We start from the raw sequence: 15,771 nt of genomic DNA, 5'->3' as shown, positions 1-15,771 counted from the left end.
GATAATGGGAATAGCAGATTCCAAAAACTGTAAACAAGTAATGCATAGAAATAATGAATAGCTGTTAGTTATTTGGCACATTTTATCTTCAAAGCATGTTATAGATATTTAGGTGATTTTTTACAAATTACAGCTATTTTTCACCTGGGTAGAAAAGCTCTCTAAAACTTTGAGTTTAGAAAGTAAGTAAATCTTAAGGACAGAGGTAGGGGCACACTGACATTTTAATTGAGGTTTGAGGAGTTGAAGAGTTAATGTATACTGTTCCACAATTAAAAAGCAACAGACATGTTTCTCCCCCCACCAAGACCAGTTATCTTTGTGAGTTCCTTATGAAGGAGAGAGAGAGATGGACTAGTAATGTGAAAGCTGTAAAAGGAAAATTATTTAGCAATTACAATCCCATCTTGGTTGCAGTTTTTGTCTGGGGTTTGTATTCAGTCAGGATTCTTTGGTTTGCCTTTGCCAAAATCCAAATTTGAACTGCCTTAGGCAAAGGAGGACAGGAATGTAGCTTCAGCTGAAGTTAGGGACCCAAGTAGCACTAGGAGAAAGTTGGTTCACATGAAATCGGAGACTAGAGCTTCCTTCCCTTCCTTCCCTTCTTTTCCTTCTTTCCTTCCCTCCTCACTCCCCTCTCCTTCCCTCCCTACCATATCTGCTTCTCTCTGTGTCAAATTCCTTCTTTGATTGTTTTGTTTTGTTTTGTTTTGCATCGGCAGAAACTGGCTGCTGGCATTTCCCACTCCTCTTATTTCAGTTTCAATGACAGAGCAAGTCCAGTTTGTGTTGTGCCTCCCCACTCCCAACTGTGGCCAGGAGGGTAGGATTCCATGGCTAACTAGACCTTGGTGATTAGAGGGACTGAGATCTAAAACAAGGTAGCAGCTTTCATTGAAACCAGCTGGTGATGAGGGGCAGAAGGGTACGAAGGGGAGGAGAAAGAGGCATTTCCCAGAAGAAGCAGGAGAAGATGTTGTTCCAGACAGAAATAAGAAGAGGTTTCCACTAGTAGTCTTTTGGGGGAAAACATCTGCTTTACTATAATTCAGTTCACCTCAGTTCAGCAAACCAGAAAACATTATTTTGTAGAATTTGATTTTGACAGGAAAACCAAGGTTAAAAAGCTTTACGATGTAGTTCTTCCTATATGACTCACTCCATTGTAGTACCTTTTATGTGTGTTGTCTCCTTTAATCTTCACAATCATTAGAGGTAGAGGTTCACAGAGGTAAGAGGTTCACAGAGGTAAGATAACTTATCATAGGTCACATGACTAGTGAGAGGTAGAGCGAAAATTCATATAACCAATCAGGGTTTCTGGAATATAATCCAGGGCACTTTCTACTATGTGATACTTGCTTTTTGGTTATTTTCATTCAGAAGATGCATAGAATGAATTATAAAAATAGCACTATGTATTAAGTGCTTTGATAAAAATGAATCATGAATGGTATAAAATATTATAGAATAGTGTTTATGAAAGGAGCCTTAGTGATCATGTAGTTCACTGGTTTTCAGACTTTTTGATTTTCAGCCATGGAATCCTTTCTTCAGATGAAATGCTATATCTTAGTCAAGTATTTAAAATGGTTAAAAATCATCCCATTATAGAGAGGCAAGAACCCAGTACTCCATGGGCTTAATCACCTCCTTTTTTCAGGTCTTGAGTTCTTTGGAGGCCACTTTGAATATCCTTTGTTTAGGGAAACTAAGACCCAAACGGGGTAAATGATTGTTTATTTTCACATAATTTTATATTACAGGGATTTCAATATGTTCTTATTTTCACTTGGGTGATCATTTGTTGCTAATGAAAAAACCCATGAAGCTTACAAAAATCAGAGTGAATTCAGGGTTATCCTAACTATTAATAAATAGTTTTATTCTCCAGTTTGGTGGTAGCTTTACACAGTGTACAGCATATCAATGCTAAATTATAGGTCTTATTAAACATCTGTTACATTTGGTCCTGTTTGTTCAGTTGGATAGCTGTATGCTATCTGGACTAGGGTTAGTCTTTTGTCTTTAGAGTTTTTACACTACATTTCTTATATATTTGACTCCTCCTAAAATATATCCAGCTCTCAATACATATTTAAATAGGAGAGTGTTAGAATCTAAGTAAATGAAATTCTTGGGGTTAATATTTAGACCTCGTTGATATTATAATTTTTATGTCTTTTTCAAGTTTTGAATTATCTCTTCTTTTCAGATAGAAATATGAACAAGCAGTGAATAGGGTGACAGGGGGTTTATTTTTCACATGTCCAGAATGTTGTTTCCTTCTTTTAGGAGAGTCAAGCCCTACCCGTCGAGAAGCGGTGAAGAGAAGAACAGCGGAGTATCTCATGCGGGCAGAAAGTATCTCTAGTCTTTATGGAAAACCTCAACTTGATGATGTATCTCAGGTATGTCTTCTGTCCTGTATTGTCTTCGGCCATTTTTTTGCTGTCTTGTCTCAGCTTTAGTTCTAATTTAGAATGTTTGGAAATTTTAATGTTTGGAATTTTCTCAGTAATTTCCTTAAAAATTGTTGGTGGAAAGAAAAGCATTATAGCAAACCACCAAAAGTGGAATACAATGGGACTTGCTTTCTTCTTTTTTTGGCCATTTGTCAGTCCCTTACTGTACCCTTAATTTCCCCATCTATGGATTGACAGTAACTTATACCGTTATGGTATCTACCTGTATTTCAGTTTCCTAAAGTTAAATTATCATTTTTGTACAATTCCTATACAGTTTTATTGATTCATGTTAAAATCATTTTAAGCATAAATCCTACAAGTATCTGCTGTAGGTCACCTGGAATTATAAAGGCATACTTCTAGCAGGGATATGTAGGTTATTTGGGACTTCCCCTAGACTTGTCCAAAAAGCAGATGAATGCTTACAGCATTAGAAACATTGTGGTCTGTTATTGTTTTTTGTGTCATATCTGTCTTGATTTGGCAATTTCTGGAAGAAACTTGCCTGTTATTGTTTTCTTTATATTAAACCAAGTTTTTCTGATGCAATTTAAGAGTTGTATCTTTTGGAGATGGGAAAAAGTGTTTAGTTTATTTTCTTAATTGATCTAAGAGTCAGGCAGACTTTTTTATATCCAGCTCTGCCACTTGAAGCCATAGCAGATTGGACAAAATACCTAATCCCACTTCTTAGTGTCATATTCTGTATCTGAATAATGAGGATAGTAGTAATACCTTGCTGGGTATCTATTAGGGTTAAATGAAGTTTAAAAAAAGTCACCTATGTATGTATACACACACACACACACGCACACACAAAGTGCCTACTTAGCACAAAGACCAGCCCATAAGCCAAAGACTGTCTTAATAAATTTTAGCCCCATTCTTAATCCCCCCTTATATGCTGCTTTGTATACTTTTTTCCATATTTTTTATGCTTTATATCCTTTTAGAGAATTATAAAATAAGTCTTAATTTTTTAGTTTAAAAATAGTCCAGTATTTAACCTTGATTCTTTGGACCATTATAAGTTTTTGTGACTAATTTTCTGGGCCATTTTCATTTTCTGTATGATCTTTTAAAAATGCAGTTATGAAAACTGTACTTAGTGTAAGACATTATACTCTGATAATTTTTGATGTTAAGTGGCCATTTCTAATAGAACAAAAAATTATATTTCAGCTTAGAAGCAATGTACTTCTATTACTTGTTCTAACATAGTGATTATGTTTTAAATAACATTATTCTGCTGATTCATTTTCAGATTATGAGTTACTCTTCTAGTCTATATTCTGTTTGCTAATCTTTTCCTACTCTCTATCATTGTTTTAATTATATTATTAAGTTTTAATTTCCTTTAACTTCTTACTATCAAATTTTGCCTTTTTAAATAGAATATTTATCTAAACATTGCTTTGAATTCAGTTCCCATTTTCCGTGGGATTGGCAGCTCTCCTCGTGTGCAGTTCTGATGTGTACATTCTAATTTCATTTTGAGGGGCATTGATGAAACTATTAAATAACATGGGCCTCTGTAAACTTGTTTTACTAAATTTGTCTTATGTATACATATTCTAAACGTTTTAGGGTTTCTAAATTACCAGTATTCTATTCATTCTATTTATGTTAACTTTGAATGTTCTACAGTACATATTCATTCAACCCCCCACCCATGCAGTCCTGTTACAGTTTCCCATAGGCACGTCTATGAAGCAGTAATTTCTTGGGCAAATACATATATAAAACTTCCTGTATAGTTTTTGATTTGAATAGAACCATGAAGAATATCAGTCAGAATTTCCCTTTAAGCATAGTTTCTAATGAAAATAAAACAAAAGAGATCTAATATACATTAATAAGCATCTGTTAAGACTCTGTATATATTAATAGTATCAAACTAGATATATAATACTTTGGAGTTATACAAAAGATGATGACATAGTCTCTGCTCTTGTAAACCCTATAGCATAATTGAGGGCGCTAATATGTACATAGTTAGGAAACAAAAATTAGAGGGAGACTGGTAAAGAGCTATGTAAAATAATGGGAGATTGTATCAGAAAGAGTAAAAGCCACCTACTGCATCTGATTTGATATGTAGGATCTTTTTCAGTTCTTAGGTGAGGAGGCTAGAGCAGGGTAGGCATGATGTTTTTCTTTAATAGTAAGCATTAACTTTTTTATTTTTACTTTTGCATATTAGTGTGTTAGGCTGGACCCTTATTGGTCACAAACATGCTTGATTATTTTCTTGCCTATAATAAAAGTTCACTGTCTTTCAGAGGCTTGTGGCTAGCTTGGTGAATTCATTAGTCTCTTCTTTAAACCATCTTTGGGTCTGAATTTCAACCAACACAGTGAAAGAATTGGTATAAATGATTTCTAAAGGCCCCTTTAACTCAAATTCTGTGCAAAGCAATATTCTCTCACGAATGAGTGTGCAAACATTTCTTTCTAGCCTGATTGCTTAAGAAAATAAAAGAATCCAGCCAGGTGCCAGGTGGCTCATGCTTGTAATCCTAGCATGTTGGGAGGCCAGGGTGGGAGGATCATTTGAGGCCAGGAGTTTGAGACCAGCCTGAGAAACATAGCCAGACCCCACGTCTACAAAAAAAAAAAAAAAAAAAAAATAGAAAAATTATCCAGGTGTGGTGGGGTTGCCTGTATTCCCAGCTGCTTAGGAGGCTGAGGCAGGATGATTACTTGAGCCCAGAAGTTCGAGGTTGCAGTGAGCTATCATGACACCACTGCACCCTAGCTGAGGCACCAGAGTGGGACCCTGTCTCAAAAAAAGAAAGAAAAGAAAGGAATCCTTTTTGGCTTTAAAAATTTTTGTTGATTATTGTTTTCCTCTTTGGTGCAGTCTAAATCATGACTCCCTTCACCCAAGTTTTCTGGGATGGTTTAAGCTTTTGCTTTATTAAACATTAGAGACTCTTATGTAGTAAATATAACAGTTCTAAATTTTCAAGTCATTCATGTTAATATCCTTTCAGAAAGGAACAGAAAGAAAAAAAAAAAGCACTTTCCTACTCTTTTCTTCGTAACTTCATTACTAACAGACTCCAAGAAAATTTAGGAGCAGGTTTCATATAAAAAAGAAATGAGCTTTGTTTGAAGTAGAGGTGAAATCTCAACCAAAGGAGACAGATTTCTTTCTTTTTTAAATTATAGATGACTTTGAATGATATAAGAATTAATATTAAAAGAGGATTTCCCTGGAAAAGACTGATACATTTTTGCTTTTTTTTTTTAGCTGTAAGAATTTTAAATTCAAGATCAATGAAATTTAGAAAAAGGCAGTGAATGATCTAAATTTAGAACATAAAAGAATGTGTAGTTTCTAAAGTGTGAATACATTTTTATCATGCAATTATAAGGTGTGAATGAAAATTAATATGTAGAATGTATGCCTTTCCTGAATCTTTTGTATATTCTGAGCACAACTGCTATAATAATATTGAAAGTATTTTTTTCTGTTGTGCATTTTATTTGCTGGTACTGATATTTTTCTGTTCTTTTTTAGAGAACATTTTAAAAGTATTGTTTCACCCTCAGTGAGACATGAGCTAAGCAGAGAGATGGCAAGTGGAGCATTCTAAATCAGTAACAGGTCTGCAGTTAAGTGTCAGGCTTGAAATGTGGCCTAAGTGAGGCTTGGAGAACTGGGTATTAGGGTTAGTAGATTGCTCATCAGAGTCTTTGCAAAGCCAGAAATCTGTGGATGTAGCGAAGTCCAGGACCTCTGGTGTAGTTATCAGGGTTCCGGGTGTGGTTTCTTGATGTGGTCTTTGTGGTGCTTGCTTTTGGCTGTTGATTACTTATTTTCCCTCAATGATTGTGACACTTCCTCAGGTTATTTGAGGAGGTGTCACCTACTCCAAATGTGGTTGGTGAACCAGCCGCATCAGCATCACCTCTGAGCCTCCGAGCTTACTGGAAATGCAGACTCTCAGGCCCCCACCTCAGACCTACTGAATCAGAATCTCCATTTTAACGAGGTCCTCAGGTGATGGGCATAAACATTAAGCTTTGAGAAGTACTGCACCAACGGATCGGTAAGAATAGAGAGAGATCTCATTGAGAACAGGGTATAATGAGTGAAAAAGATGGGCAGGCAAAACAGCAATTTAAAAAACAACTCAAAACAGAAACAAAAGAAAGCTTCACCTAGCCTTTTAGAGAATGTAGAACACAGTAAGTCTTAACTAGTGTGCTAATTCTAATACACAAGTAGTGGCTGCCAGAAGCATTGTATTGAGAAGAATTGTGAGACAGCGTGGGGTTAACAGAGATGTCTGCCGTGGGCCTGACCAGATGAGCGATAAATACTTGCCATCTCTGGTTTTGAAGATTGTTGAGTCATCATATATTCCTGTCTCTCTCCCCTCCTTCTGCCCTTGTCTTTAGTCCTGGTATAGATGAGTACAACTACTTCAGCTCCTCTGGGCATCTTCTGCTACAGTAGCTAATAAATATAAATGAAAATCTTTTTTTAATCAAGGAGATCAGCTATGTTGCCTAGAAATACACTGTCCTTCCCCCTCACCCCTTTGTAGTGACAGGTTGAAGTTTCCCCTAACAATATTATAAGTAAGATTTAATCCTCTCTTATCTATTACCTATTTTTGTCATCTGTCATTTTATGTTGCTTAACCTTGCTGCTTTTCAGTTTTCTCATCCGAAAACAAATATGAGAATATTGGACTTGATCTTTAAGGTCTCTTTCTGCTCTTAAAATTCTATAGATTTATGTTTCCTTTTGCCTTTTGAAGAAAGGAATGGATCTATAGGATTCTACCCAATTTAAGCACCACATATAAGAAATACAAGTTTTTTTTTCTTGATGATTTCATTTCATGATCTTTCTTTGTTCATTTCTCTGATCTTAAACTTTCATAGATGGTTAAAGGAGAAAGAGAACTTTAATGACCACTTTGCCTTTGGTCTTTCCCCATTACAATTTTCCCATTCCCGTCTTTGCAAGAGTAACCTTACTAAGTCACTATTTTCATTGGGTTTTTTTCTTATACAAAAACTTGTAGTCTGGAGTTTTGGAGAATATAGTCAAGACATTTCTTCTTGGCAGTCAAGGCCTGTGAAAACTGACCATAAGTATGTAATTTTATTTTCATCTGTTCTCCAGTTTGAACATTTTTTTCCCCACCAGGCTAGTGCCTTTCAATCCTATATAGTGTATGATATCCTTTTCCTAACCTAATTTCCACATAGCATTTAAAATCACATTTTGTCCCATTCTTTCTGAGACCACAGTTTTTTCGTACACTAACTAATGACCTATTTCTATTGTCCTCTGTTTTAAGGAGAATGTTTCATTATTTAACTTTTCATATATTTAGCTTTTCTCCTGAAATAAATTAGGAACTTCTTGAGGTGAGGGACTGTGCCTTTTCATGATTTATATCCCTTTCAGTTATCATGAACGTAGTGGGCACGCAGTAGTTATTAGTTGAAAGGTACAGTAGATACTTTGTAGTTTGCTTTCTTTGCTGTTGAAATTGCTGACGTGAACCAATAACTTTCTTTGGACACTGAAAGCTCCAATGGCATCAGTGACTAAGAAGGTATAAATAGGAGATAGGGATATTGGAGGCATTTGGCTGTATTTTCAAAAACAAATGTAATGGATGAAATATCCTTTGAAGTGTTTTTATTTCCCTTATAACTTTTTCCTAACATTCCTTTTGCCAGAATCACAAGCATTTCGTACTCTTTCTTGATAATGTATTTATAACAGAGGAAGATGAATTTTTAATTATCAGAATGTATCATGTACTGGAAAGACTGCAAACATTAGAGCAAGGAGTTAAGGTTCTGGTCTAGCATCTTCCACTGTTTCCCTTCCTTACCACAGACAAACACTGCATCCTTCTGAACATCCTTTTTTCATTTGTGAAGTGGGGATAATAATAACTTCCTGTAAGTACCACACTGAGGGTGAGATGAGGGATAATAAAGATGAAATAATATAATACGAATTAAGATAGTAGAGACTATTTCTGTTATGTCTGTCTACATGTATAACGTTAAAATACCTTGCTAAATGTTTTTTACATCCTTACAAATTCGCCTTAGATTTTAAGCTTTTAGTGATGCAGAGGTATAACTCTTTTTTTATGGCATCTAGCTCAGTACCGCATGAAGTGAGATACTAAATAAGTATTTTTTGAAACATGAATATTCAAGAAGTATAAATTAAATCAATTTTAAAGACTGCTATTATGCAGTCCAATTGCCACTATCACCAACTTTTCCAAGTGTTTTTAAGAAATGAAAGTCTCTTTTTTAAATCAACCATCACCATTTCAGGAACACTGAAATTGTTATTCACTAGCTAAACCTAAAAACCAAACCAAACAAAACAAAAATTGAAAGCATTTGGAATTGCTGCGTTTAGAAAATTTCACAAGTGGTAGTTTTTCCAGTTGTAAACGACACCTAATTTATCCAGGCAACCTCTCTCCCTAGATTCCCTCCTTTCTTCCTCCTCCTCCTCCTCATTTCTGCTTTCCCTCACTTTTTCTTACTGAACTCCAACAACATGCGAGGCCACTGTGAATATAGAGTTAAATAAGGTATGTTTCCCTTTCTCAAGGAGCTCTCTGTCCAGTGATACTGGTCTGCACAGGGACTTGCAGTGTCAAAAATAGTATCTCAGTAATTCTCTTCCCATGGTGTTTGATTGATCAGGATATTTTGCCGTCCTCTCAGGGGGTCAAAATGTTTCCTCTGTATTTTGATGATAGATTTTTGATAGCAATAAGGTCTGCTCTAAGTATGTAATAAGGCTTTGTGTCTCCTGTCATCCTTTGCAGCATCACCGTTTTAAAGTCAGGATTAATATAGCAATACTTCCTGGTTGTTAATGCCTCATGAAGGTGTCCTTAGAGTTTGTGTAATATAAAACTTATTTTACTGATAGGGAAAATTAAAACCAATAGATAGAAGTTGGGATTATTTTTTAATTGTGTGTGGTACTGAAATATCCCTTCCTATATTCACTTATGTTTTGTGGTCTGTTTTTTTTTTTTTTTGTAGCTAACAGACTGTTTTCCATATAGCAGATGTGCAAATATTTAAAGAAAAAATTCTTTCTCCTATAGTCTCTTAAGTAACCTCAGTTTTAATAATTATTGGTTCTATGATGAAATTTCTTAATTTTTCACCATTATTGGTAATTTTTCTGGTTGAACTTTAATCTGCCAAGCCCTCTTAAAGCACATAGTGTATATTTGTAAAGTAATATTAAAGGACTATATTTTGTGATGAGAGGGAATGGCTTGTGTCATTCCCTCTCCAAGTTTGTCCATTATTACATTGTTTTTTAGTTAGCCCCCTTCTAAATTACTCTTGAGCTGTCCAGGGTAAATATAAGGCTGTGATTGATTGTTGGCCTAGTTATTCATTTGTTGCAAAGTTACATGATAGCTGTACAGATCTGAGTTGAATTATTGCTCTCGAAACTATATCAGCTCATTAATTTTTCTTTTTAAAATTTTGTTTTCAATGTTATGATTTATTTACTGGCAACTTTTTTCTTGCTTTTTCTTTTTGATTTTCTTTATTTTTATTTTACATTACAGACAAACAGAAACTTCCTCCTTTCATCTTTCCATTCTCTGATTTATGATAAATTTAGTTTCCTTTGGCCTGGCATTTGCTTCAGCAGGCAGCCTTCCTTCAAGTACCTCCCTGATTGATGTATAATCTTTGATATCTTCCATTAGCCTCCAGGATCACTAAGTTCAAGGCCCCCTTGGAACCTAAGGAGCCCTGCCGAGGAGCTGAAGGCCTTCAGAGTCCTTGGGGTGATTGACAAGGTAATTCTTCAGTGTCTCTTCAAGAGTTCAGTCATAAATTGACTGCATGCTGACATTCTGTCTTTGAAGCTTTGGATCTTAAGGATATGAAACAAAAGGAGAAAATGACTCAAATGCATCTGCACTTTAAAATAACAAAAGCAGAAGAGGAAAAAGCTTTTATCTAAGCAATTCATGTAAGGTCATGCAAAATATATTTGAGCTAAAGGAGAAGGTGCATATTTGTTGGCATTCAGTTGAGTAAGAGGTTTGGTTTTATAAAAGTGTTACAGTAGGGTAAAGATGCACTTTATGTTAAACTTTTGAGTCAGTAGTTGTTCAACATTAATTGATTTATTCTAATGGTCAAAAAGAAAAATGGCATTCCCTAATAGCTACCATTTATTGAGCACCTACTATGTGTCAGAGTTTATATTGGGCATTTTATAAAAAACAACTTAATCCTTCTTACAATCCCTTATTCTTTGCATCTTGGTGGGAAAGTGATGTTTAGAACAAGTTGAATAACTTGCCTAGAAGTCACATAGCTACTTTAGGGCAGTACTAGGATTCAAACACTAATCTTTGTGATTCCAAAAGCTGTGCTTTTTCCAGTACGTTGCTCTACCCTGCACACACACACACACACACACACACACACGCGCACACTTTTATGTTTGGAATAAAAATACTGAGCTCACAGAGATACCTGCCATTGAGTATATGGAAATTTGGTGACATCTCAGATATGCCTAATATCTGCAGTATTGAGTGTGTCAGGTAGTTCACGAGTGTAATTTTATGACCATAGATAATAAACCACATTTTAAATATATTTGCTCTACCACCACTTTACCATTCAAAGCAAAAGCAAATGCTTTATTTTTATTAATATTAAGGGATAAATTAATTTAGAGCTTTTTCACCATTAAGGATCTTTAATGAAGCACCTTAATGTTAATTGAGTACTTTTTTTGTTCTAAAGTAGGCATGTGATTCCATGCTAAAATTGAACAATATGCAGTCTATCTCTAGCAATTTAGACAGTAACTAATAGTTTGAGGCATTCCAAAGGGAACATTAAGTTGGATGTTATGTGAAGCTGTCAGTGTCTTACTAAATTTTTATAAGCGTCATTTTTCTCAAATTCGTATGACTGAATTTTGAACATGAAGCATTCTAGACAGTATGACTTATTTTTTTTAAAGCCTGAAATATTCCCATAACCATGTTTTCTCTGGCTTTTCCAGTTTGGAGAACATTCTGTTTGAGAGTAGATGGAAACAATATAGTAATTGATGCCGGGTGTGTGCGGTGGCTCACACCTGTAATCCTAGCACTCTGGGAGGCCGAGGCGGGGGTGGGTATTGCTTGAAGTCAGGAGTTCAAGACCAGCCTGAGCAAGAGCAAGACCCCCGTCTCTACTAAAAATAGAAAAATCAGCCAGGTGTGGGCGTGCACACCTGTAGTCTCAGCTACTTACTTGGGAGGCTGAGGCAGGAGGATTGCTTGAGCTCAGGAGATGGAGGTTGCAGTGAGCTATGATGACACCACTGCACTCTAGCTCGAGGTAACAGAGTGACACTCTGTCTTAAAAAAAAAAAAGTAATTGAGTAGTTCCTAGGTTCTTGGATTTCTGTGCAGGCAAGTATACCTTCTTGATGTGCAATGTCTGCCCCTTCCCTTAGATCTATTTCTTTTGACAAAATGTGACCTTTCATTGCTATGCCATAAGCATGAATGAGTCACCTTGAAGTCCTGGTAATAGCTATGAGTATCACAGGTATGTCTAAAGAAGGACTTTTGACAGTAGAAGAATTCCTAAATTCTATACTGAGGCATAATTTGGTACTGTCTCAACTCCTGTTTACCTGGGAAGTATGTTTGGTGTTTAGAAGGTGACATTTAACTTTTCTTAGTAGAGATAAGGAAATATGTATTTTGAGAATTAATAAGCTTTGTCAAAATTTATATTATGGGCAGTACTTGTAAAAACAAGTAGGTAGATTTTTTAAAATTTGAATTATTTTCTTTTCCATTGTTCTGAGGAATACCTAAAATTTGGGTTTTAGAAACTTAGTATAGAAGTGTTGAGTAAATTTATAAAGATGGAAAATATACAGGATGTATTGCTGTAGCTCCTACAGAACAGTTTCTTTGATTCTGTTTCATTATATTATTTGTTCTTCATGAGTTATTTTGGATGTTATCCATTAACTTAGGAAAATACAGTTCTGAACTGAACTGTATTAGGAATTGGATTTTACAAACTTACATAGAAAGTAAATAAAACAGATTTGTTCATTAATATATAGACTGTAAGCTCCATGAAACAAGATCATGTCTTTCTTGTTCACCACTATATTCTCAGTACCTAGAATCATGCTCAGCACATAATGGGTGCCCAGTAAAATCTTTGTTGAATAAATGAATTAATTCTACTTAAGTAATTTTAAATATATATAGAGTGACACCTACTGGTATAATGAGAGACTGCTACTTAGTACCATTGTATAAGGTGACTCAGAAGGTGTTTGTTTACCCAGTGGGACAATAATTCTGTAGCTGTATGTTGGTCTAGTATTTGAAGGAAAGTAAATGAATTTCTGTTCTTTAATTGGGATTATAAAATCCCTCATTAACATAGCTATGCAACAAGGAATTTGAGCTTTGGCACTGTTAGAGTATAAATAAGCTGGTGTGCATTCAGAAACAAAAATGATCAGGCTAGTGAAGGCTCTCCAAATCATATATGAAGAATGGCTGAAAAACAAGGAGATAGTTGATAAAAGCATGTGTGCTCTTCAAATATTTAAGGGCCATCCTGATTAGAGGAACTATATAATGATTCGTTCAGATCTTGAGGGTGAAAGAGGATATTAATTATGCCAGAACAACAGGTACAAACTAGGATCATCACAGGCAAACCGGGATGTCTGGTATCCTTGTGAGAAAGGTAGTGAGGGGTAAGACTTGCTTGTTAGTATCTGCCACAGGATACAGTTAGAACCAAATGAATATAAATTCGAGGAAAACTGATTTTTGCTCATGATTAGAAATATCTTTCAAAAATTAGTATATTGACCAAAGGTGGACTGAATTTCTTTAGATCTTCTGAGTTTCTTGTCATTAGAGATGTTTGAGTAAAGGCTGAAAGATCAAACATTGGTGGGGATGTTGTAGAGGGAATTCAAGCACTGGGTGGATTTTTACCTTAGGTAACTTTTAAAGATTTCTTTAAGCCCCCAGATTTATTTACACATAGTCTTTTTGTAGCAATAGTGGGGGAAAGTTGAAATTAGTGAAAAAACTATGGTTGGATGAGGAAGATGGATTACCATTATTTTTATATAAGTTTTTACAGATGAGGATATAATTGTTCGATGTGTGTGTGGCATGAGTATATAGGATATGTTTATGTTTGTGTATAAAGATTGTCTATATATGGTAATTTGCAACTGAGTCTGGATTAGTATAATAGTTTGTCCGGTAGTAGGATGCCCAAGTGCCAGGAGAATAGAGAAAGTTCACTATTGTGTAACTTAGCTATAAAAAGGATAAAGAAGCCCATAGCTTAGTAAACAGTAATGTACCAATGTCAGTTTCCTGGTTTTGATATAGCTATACATTATAACTACATAAGATGTCACCATTGGGGGAAGCTGGATGAAGGGTACATGGTGACATTCTTTGTACTGTTTTTGCAACTTCTGTGAGTTAAAAAAAAAAATTTTTTTTTAAAGGCTGGGGGAACACTGACTTAAACACCACCAGGGTAGTAATACCAAGATTGGACTTCCTCATGGCTAGTTAACTCTGTGGTTTGTGTGTAGCCAGAGAGTCATTCTATGTGTGGATGGTGTTCACAAGGAAAACCAGTGAAGATTATATAGCTAGATTGTCCAAATTTATTGCCACTCTGTGAAAATAAATATGATGCTTTGCAAGTAAGTCATTGTTATAAGAGATGCCACACACTTTGTTAAACCTATTACTATTTATTAGGTCAAGTGCTTTGGCATTTTGTAATCAAGATAGCTTCCCAACTTTAACACTTAACAGGCAGAATTCTGAGGTTGACTTGCCATTGGAAAAATACAGAAGTGTCTGTTTTGTAGCTAAAATATGATTGAGAAGCTTTATAGAGATTGTTTGAATTAAGTAGACATTGAAAGATTGGTACTTAATTTTTTAAGGTACCTAAGTGATACGAAAAACTGTCCTCATTGGGAACACAGAAACATCAGTATTTGGGTATTTTCAGATTGAAGGAATATTGAGTTGAACTGGATTAACCCAAAAGGGTTCCTGTTTGTACTTTATCTAAACAATGTGGCAAAAATATTACCTAGTATCCTTAATGATAGCACATTACAGCATGTTGGACTTTTGCTTCTGTAGAAATGGAATAGGGGTCCTTTTTCCCTATTCCTCCTGCTAAGTATAGCTACAAACTCTGAACATTATATAGAAAGCAAACATAAGATAACTAAAAAGTGGAGAAAAGAAGGAAGACTGACTGGTGACCGTGGAACCAAAGAACTATAGTTAATGTATGGTGGTACGTTCCCTGGTTTTTGTTTTGTTTTGTTTTTTTTGCCTCATATATCCTAGACTGGATGTTGGGTGAAATGGTCAACTTGGCAAAGCCAACAGGTACAGGACAAAAAAATCAAAAAAACCTAAGAGGCCGGGCGCGGTGGCTCACGCCTGTAATCCTAGCACTCTGGGAGGCCGAGGTGGGCGGATCGTTTGAGCTCAGGAGTTCGAGACCAGCCTGAGCAAGAGCGACACCCCATCTCTACTAAAAATAGAAAGAAATTATATGGACAGCTAAAAATATATATTGAAAAAATTAGCCGGGCATGGTGGTGCATGCCTGTAGTCCCAGCTACTTGGGAGGCTGAGACAGGAGGATCGCTTGAGCTCAGGAGTTTGAGGTTGCTGTGAGCTCGGCTGACGCCACGGCACTCACTCTAGCCTGGGCAACAGAGTGAGACTCTGTCTCAAAAAAAAAAAAAAAAAAAAAAAAAAACCTAAGAAAAGCCTGCTCTTTCTAGCCAACCCCCTTGCCCCTCCCACCCCTTCCTCCCTGCCATGGTCCATGGAAAAATTGTCTTCCATGAAACCAGTTCCTGGTGCTAAAAAGGTTGGGGACCACTTCTTAAAATGACAAAATTATGGAAGTAGAGAACAGATTAATGGATATCAGTGTTTAGGAATGCTGGGGGAGAAGAGGGTGGGTGTGACTATTAAGGGATAGCAGCAGGCAGAGGTTTGTGGCAATGGAACAGTTCTGTATATTCATTGTGCTGGTGGTTACACAAATGTGCACTATGATAAGATGACATAGAACTATGTACATACATTGTCCTAATGTCAGTTTTCTGGCTTTAATAGTATACTGTAGGTACATAAAATATAACCATTGGGGAAAACTGGATATAGGGTAAATGGGATCTCTCTATACAATCTTTGTCACT

The 15,771-nt window shown here is 35.8% G+C and overlaps 1 protein-coding gene across 4 annotated transcripts in view; it reads left to right on the top strand.

The window, feature by feature from the left end:
• RPS6KC1 (ribosomal protein S6 kinase C1) overlaps positions 1-15,771 on the top strand; it is a 124,352-nt gene that overhangs the window by 53,395 nt on the left and 55,186 nt on the right. For 3 of the 4 annotated variants that reach the window (XM_069459345.1, XM_069459347.1, XM_069459344.1), the window contains 2 exons: positions 2,296-2,411; positions 10,217-10,309. In XM_069459345.1, the coding sequence (XP_069315446.1) occupies positions 2,296-2,411; positions 10,217-10,309 (209 nt within the window). The remainder of the gene's footprint in view (positions 1-2,295; positions 2,412-10,216; positions 10,310-15,771) is intronic. The other variant, XM_069459346.1, reaches the window with a different exon arrangement.

The sequence above is a fragment of the Eulemur rufifrons genome, chromosome 27, assembly GCF_041146395.1.
Source record: "Eulemur rufifrons isolate Redbay chromosome 27, OSU_ERuf_1, whole genome shotgun sequence".
Classification (NCBI taxonomy): domain Eukaryota; kingdom Metazoa; phylum Chordata; class Mammalia; order Primates; family Lemuridae; genus Eulemur; species Eulemur rufifrons.
This window is presented reverse-complemented; position numbering and strand designations above follow the sequence as displayed.